We start from the raw sequence: 6,763 nt of genomic DNA on the forward strand, positions 1-6,763 counted from the left end.
CATGGAACCTCCTTTTGAATACTCTTAGTCAATTGGTCCATCACTAAAACAAAAAGATAAAAGACTCAAAGTAAATCCTTGATGTACACCTATGGTGATTAGAAATTCTCTAGTTTTTCCATCTATAGTCCTTACACTATCATTACTCCATCATACATATCTTTAATGACATCGGTATACTTACTACATACACTTTTTTTTTTTTTTTTGTCTAAAACCCACAATAAAACTTCCTTGAGTATCCCATAATATGCTTTCTCAAGGTCAATAAATATCATATGCAAGTCCCTCTTCTTTTCCTTAAACTTTTCCATTAATTTTCTTAAAAGATAAATAGCTTTTGTGGTGGATCTCTCAAGCATAAAACCAAATTGATTTTCTGAGACCTTCATTTCTAACCTTAATCTTTGTTCAACTATCATTTCTCATTGTTTCATCATAACTCGTAAGTTTAATTCCACGATAGTTATTACAATTTTGAATATCTTCTTTATTTTTGTATATAGGTATTTTTCCTTCATTCATCTAACATTTTCTAAGTTTTTACAACTATATTAAATAAATTAATTAACCATATAATTTCGATATCACCTAAGCATTTCCAAAAGTTCAACTTAAATGTAATCTGGTCCCATTAACTTTTCCATTTTTCATCTTTTTTAGTGCAAACTTTTCGTTAACTCTAATTTTACAAATAAATCTCATTTTTTTAATATTTTCCTCATTTGATAATTTTAAGTTTAAGCATTCTATTTGATTTTTATTAAACTAACTTACTATTTTTGTCACTCTAAGAATCATGCCTTTACACTTGCAAAAGATATATCCCATGAAGGTGCGCTGAATATGTATTTCCCTCACAAAGGAGAGAGTCTAGTAAACAAAAAGTTCCGCAATTTGCATGCAACATCTAGCCAGCCGCTATGGCATAACTTTGCCCCGAGGCGAAAAAATTTCTTAAAAAGAAACTTCTGAAGAAAAGGCTTGAGCCAACCTTTTTTTTTTTCTTTTCTTTTTAAAAATGGACCATAATAATTGCACAAAATAGTATTTCAATTTTCATCTATTTTGGATTGAAGTACACTCAATAGTTTGGTGCCTTACAAAGCATGAAGGCAATATCACCTACGCAAATGCATAGGATAGAAAAAGGAAAAAAAAAAAAAAAAGTAGAATAGAAAAACACTAGTAGGGTAAAAAAAAATTTGAAATGACCAGCGGCATACTATGCCCATTAAATATTTCCTCATGAACCAAACAATTATTAGAACAAAAAACAGAATTCCAAACCCCTTCCCCTCCTTTTCTTCCTTTTTCCAAGAGAAAGCGGGAGTAGAAAGATTCTAGCTCCCAGCAGAGATACTTCCAACCATTACTCACTTGGCACTGGCAAGCTGGGTACGCAGAAGCTTGGCAGCAGAAACCATGTTTTTGAGGGCTGGTTTTACTTCAGTGTACTTGCGAGTCTTGAGACCGCAATCAGGGTTAACCCACAAGATGTTCGTCTCAAGCACTGCAAGCATCTTGTTGATCCGGTCGGCAATCTCTTCTGTTGATGGTATTCTTGGGGAGTGGATGTCATACACGCCAGGGCCAATGCCAGCACCATACTTCACTCCCTCGCGGAATACCGACAGAAGCTTCTCATCAGAACGGGAGTTCTCAATGGTGATCACATCAGCATCCATGTTAATGATAGAATGAATGATGTCATTGAAGTTTGAGTAGCACATGTGAGTGTGGATCTGCCAATTATCGAAAGAACATCATCAGCTTAATCAAATATGAGAACAAAATCCCAGGCCAAGAGGAAAAGGAAAATGAAGCGAAAAAAGAAACCTGGGTAGTATCTTGGACGCCGCAGTTAGTAATCCTGAAAGAGTGGACAGCCCAATCCAAGTAGAAAGCTTGCTCAGACTTCCTAAGTGGCAAGCCCTCTCTTAGAGCAGCCTCATCAATTTGGATAACATTGATACCAGCTTTCTCAAGATCCTCCACTTCATCCTTAATGGCCAGAGCAATCTGATAGCAGGTCTCAAATCTAGGACAGAACATTCATGCGTATCATTATTGTTCAGAAAGATGAGTGGATAGAAAAAACTTCTTCCAAAGGAGGAAAGAGGGGGAATGAGTGATAGGTATTTAACAATGATACCTGGGCTGGTCATTGCGAACAAAAGACCAGTTGAGAATGGTGACAGGGCCCGTAAGCATTCCTTTCATGGGGCGGGCAGTCATGCTCTGAGCCATTTTGGACCAGAAGACAGTCATGGGGTTGGGGCGACTCACATCACCATAAATGATGGGTGGCTTCACACAGCGAGAACCATAAGATTGCACCCACCCATTGACTGTGAAGGCAAAACCAGACAGCTGTTCTCCGAAGTACTCAACCATATCGTTCCTCTGTTATATATCCACAAGTGGAAGGGAAGGCAGGTTATTTTTCTATGGATGGAGTGCATGAAATGATCATTAAAATCTTGGAAATACAGATGTCATCTATTTTTCCTTATCTTTCTAATGACAAGCTTACCTCAGGCTCCCCATGTACCAGGACATCTATATCTAGCTCTTCCTGGAGCTTAACAACTTTGCTAATTTCCTCCTTAATGGAGTTGACATACTTATCCTCAGAGATCCTACAAGCAAAGACATGGTGGAGGTATAAATTAGACAAATGCTCATATAGTGCAAAAGAGGAGAATAGTCAAAGAAAACTCACTTTTTAGCCTTGTATTCACGTCTAACTCTTCTGAGTTCCACAGTCTGTGGGAAAGACCCAATGGTTGTGGTAGGAAGAATTGGAAGATTAAGCTTCTTCTGCTGAGCATCCAGTCTGGCACTCACATTTGTAGTGCGGCGGTGGTCAGAACCCTTCAATGCAGCAGCCTGAAAATGCAATGGTAGCATCTCTCTTCCATAAGCATGAAATGGTATATGCAGTACCAGCTACGTGAAACACAGAAAGAATGAAATCCTTGATGCACTTACAGCCTTCTGAACAGCCTCATTGGTCACTCTTGGGGAGGACTTCCTTGAAGCTTGAGCTGCAGCATTGGCTGAAAAGAATGCCTGAAAAAGAAGCATTACAAGTGATCTAGTATCCATGTCTCTCTCAGTCAAAACAGATGAATCACAAAGATATCATGAACAAAGAAGCTCAAGACCAACTTTGCCACATCATCAAAAGACAAAATTAGTTGAACAACTCAAAAGAGTTGCATCAATGTAATCGCATTAGAGATTTTCGAAAATGACAATGTCCCTAGTAAATTTTAGAGCAACACCAACGCCCTGCCTTGTCAAGTCTTCCGCCTCCAAACACAAGACTAGTTGCTTCAGTAACTTTTACAAATATCCTCAATTAGGTATAACCCAAACACAAAAAAATGTTAGCAATTAAAAGTGACATTTCAAAGCCGCAGTGAAAGAGGAGGAATAATACCTCGTCCTGGCGACCAGCCAATGCCTTGGCCAAGGCATTCACTTCAACAACTTTCTGTGCAGCAAATGCAAGCCACGATTTGATTTCATTGTCCAGCTTAGTCTCATTAACAAGGTCAACAGCAGTGTGGAGCAGTGAGCAGGAGGTGGAGACCACAAGTTTATCTGTGCCATGATAAATTAGCACTACTTAATTTCAGGAAATGAAAAAGCATTGCCACATGTCATAAAGATGATGCAAAAAAAACCTTTGCCCACAATGCCCTCAAGTCCTTTCAGGGTACTAAGGGAAGCAGCAAGATCATTGGCCCATATGTTCCTTCCATCAACCACTCCTGCAAAGAGGACTTTCCCTGAAGGGAATCCACCTTTGATCAGATCAAGGGTCTTTGTTCCACGAACCAAATCAAACCCATATCCGGTGACCCCCTTTAAAGCAACGAGGGTTTTGTATGCATTAGCAGGAACATCAGAAAAATAGGTCTCAATTAAAACATTGAGGCCAGATAGACATGACTCAAGTTCAGAGTATGCATGTGTGAATGCTTGTAATTGCTGCGAGTCAAGATCCTTAACAAGAGTGGGCTCATCAAACTGAATCCAGGAAGCACCAGCAGCCTTTAGTTCAGACACTACTTCCCTGCAGAGGTATTCATTTGTATTATAGAATATTGGAGTCAAGACATAAATATACGCAAATGGATCAACAGTGTATGGATATTTCAGTTTCTTACTTGTAGATTGGGAGCACTTTTCCAAGAAGTGAAAGAAGAGAGAAAGATTTCTCAACACCCTTTGCAGGTTTTGATAGCAACAGGTAAGAGACAGGGCCTACAAGAACAGGAACAGTATCTACACCGAGCTGCATAAGAGAAGTGACAGCATCAATATTGAACCAAATGTGATCGATTTGATGTAAAAGAACAATTACTTAAAGTCTTGAATAAACAGAAATAGAGTAAAACTTAAAAAATGCTAAACATTTATTGGCCAAACTAGGAATCCAAAATCAACCCCAACCCCCCACAGTGCAAAACCCTGTTAGATCATGCTAACTTTTGCCAAAATCTTCATAGTTTCTTTCAACAAAAAGGAATAATAGTATCCCGATAGTCTTTTTATTTAACAGTCTCTCCTATGAACGACATTCTCCTAAATCACAAAAGAGTGTAAAATAAGAACAATAAACATGTACTACACCAGAGTAGAATATTCTCTAGGTCGAGTGTTCAGCTTACAAATTAAAAAAAGAACAACTGATGAATTTGTGGAGTCTTCACTCCAACCCCACAAAAGTTCATTATATCTTCATTAACAATCAAGCATTGATTTTATTAAACATAAACCACGGACAAGCCACAAACATAAACTAATAGACAAGTGAATAGATATGGAAAATGTTCCATAGAACATACCGCCTTAGCCTCCTTGTATTCATTCACAGCTTTGTGCGAGGCATAAGAAAATTTCACTTCAGGTCCCAATTCAGGTACGATGTAATGGCTGGGTAAAATACATTAGATACTTGTAAGTCCAAATTTCAAGATCGAAATTAATTGTGCAGTATGTGCAAGACGGATCATGACTTACTAGTTGGTGTCAAACCACTTGGTCATTTCCATAGCAGGCACAGAGGCATTGCCCCTAGCCATGGAGAAGTATGTGTCAAATCCAATCTCGCCACCAGCCCAACCATATCTTGGTGGAACAGCTCCAAGCATTGCAGTAGTGTCAAGCACCTGGTCATAGTAGGAGAAAGTATTGCTTGGGATAAACTTGATTCCAGCATTTGCCATCTGCTTCCAGATGGATGATCTGAGATCAGCCGCCACCTTCTGCAACTCCTCAGCACTGCTCTTGCCATCCCAAAAAGATTCCAGAGCAAACTTGAGTTCTCTCTTCGGGCCCATGCGAGGATATCCAACGACGTGAGATGCCATTTCGCTGATTCATCAAAGATTCAACACACCCAAACCAATTCAATTTTCTTCGACTCGATACACAAGTTGATTTAAGGGGGGGGGGGGGGGGGGAGCAAACACACATTCAAACACATAGAATTTGATATCAAGTTTCGAAATGATCTAAGAAACAAAAAAGTTCAGATCTAAGATATGCCATAATGAAGGAATCAGATCAAACGCGTACGTGCCCAAAATAATAAATCTACAATTAAACTCAATTACATGGGAAAAAAATGACTTGCGTAAGAATCAACTGACGAGATCAAAGAGAGAAGGGCAGTTGTCTAGGTAACAACAGCAAAGGACAGTTTGTTTTAACCAAAAAACAAAATAAGACGAGGTAATACGTGGAAATCTTCCAAACAAAATAGAAGTATTTATGAGATCTACTTAAGAAAAACAAAATAAACGCAGGTCTCATTCATCAGTGCAGCAGAGTGCTCTCAAATCCCGATACAGTAAGAATGCAAAGGAATCAAGCACAAAACAAAGACTAACAGTTCAAGAAAATTACAGTATACAGTACCGGATCTACAAGCTCAAAACTCGAAACACTGGATCTAAGACTTCAAACCAAATTTTGTGTTAAAAAAAAGGAAATAAATCGAACTAAACAAGAATCAGCTCTAGAGTCTAGATCAGGCGTAGACCAACCTCAGAGCAAGAAAGGACTGTAGGGATCCACGAGATAGAACAAAAAATTCTAAAAAAGAAAATGTGCTGAGATGTGCAAGAGAATTGTCGGCAGCGAATGATATAACAAGTGTCGCAAGGAATGCGTGGGAGATGAAAAATGAGCCATGAATGGAAGCTCACCTTGCGGAAGAAGAACCGGAGAGTCCCTGAGACTGGTTCTTCGTGTGTACAGATGAGATGTGCAGAGAGAGGAGGACGCGATAGGGAGTGAGATCGTGGCAGTTATTTATAGAGTGGGAGAGTTGGGGGTGGGGGCCGTCGTGGGGTGGGTGCGGGTTTGGTAGATCTGGTATTTTGTTTTCCTATTTTTTTATATTTTATATTGTAATGAATTTTGTTCCACGCGCTTCCTGGGGAGCCTGGCCGTGATTTTTTTTTTTTTGGAACTAACGTATAATTAATATATAATTGAAAAGGGTAAAGTTAGGGTGGCAAAATATGTTAATGGGTAAGGTTCGAAAGGGTCATAAATGAGTAGGGATTAAACGAGTTCGGGTTAAATGGTTAGGGATTAAATGGGTTCGGGTTAAATGATTACGGATTAAATGGATTCGAATTCGGATTCGAGTTTACCCGTTTAATAACAGGTGATTAATATGTAAACTTAATCTCACCTATTTAATAAATGGGTCGTAAACGGGTGACTCGTTTAAAAA

At 38.9% G+C, this 6,763-nt stretch overlaps 1 protein-coding gene across 3 annotated transcripts; it reads right to left on the reverse strand.

The window, feature by feature from the left end:
• Positions 1 to 1,035: 1,035 nt before the first annotated feature.
• LOC131143477 (5-methyltetrahydropteroyltriglutamate--homocysteine methyltransferase) lies at positions 1,036 to 6,358 on the reverse strand. Of its 3 annotated transcripts, none has more exons than XM_058091804.1 (12): positions 6,228 to 6,358; positions 5,038 to 5,391; positions 4,863 to 4,950; positions 4,182 to 4,309; positions 3,696 to 4,087; positions 3,449 to 3,612; positions 2,995 to 3,075; positions 2,726 to 2,892; positions 2,537 to 2,642; positions 2,156 to 2,406; positions 1,840 to 2,041; positions 1,036 to 1,745 (listed from the first exon to the last, which is right to left on the reverse strand). In XM_058091804.1, exons 2-12 carry the CDS (start codon positions 5,385 to 5,387, stop codon positions 1,377 to 1,379), a joined length of 2,298 nt encoding a protein of 765 aa, XP_057947787.1. In that variant the 5' UTR covers positions 5,388 to 5,391; positions 6,228 to 6,358; the 3' UTR covers positions 1,036 to 1,376. The 3 variants fall into 3 exon arrangements, with proteins under 3 accessions (XP_057947787.1, XP_057947789.1, XP_057947790.1); XM_058091806.1 differs by having other exon boundaries at positions 6,066 to 6,309; XM_058091807.1 differs by having other exon boundaries at positions 5,938 to 6,300.
• Between the last annotated feature and the right edge of the window lie 405 nt (positions 6,359 to 6,763).

The sequence above is a fragment of the Malania oleifera genome, chromosome 11, assembly GCF_029873635.1.
Source record: "Malania oleifera isolate guangnan ecotype guangnan chromosome 11, ASM2987363v1, whole genome shotgun sequence".
In the NCBI taxonomy this organism is placed as follows: Eukaryota; Viridiplantae; Streptophyta; class Magnoliopsida; order Santalales; family Ximeniaceae; genus Malania; species Malania oleifera.

Coding starts and splice junctions, on each gene's coding strand:
- LOC131143477 (XM_058091804.1), bottom strand. CDS start 5,387: ATGGCATCTCACGTCGTTGGATATCCTCGCATGGGCCCGAAGAGAGAA. Junction 2,643..2,725: donor CGTGAATACAAGGCTAAAAA/GTGAGTTTTCTT, acceptor CTTTGCTTGTAG/GATCTCTGAGGATAAGTATG. Junction 2,407..2,536: donor TGGTACATGGGGAGCCTGAG/GTAAGCTTGTCA, acceptor GATATATAACAG/AGGAACGATATGGTTGAGTA.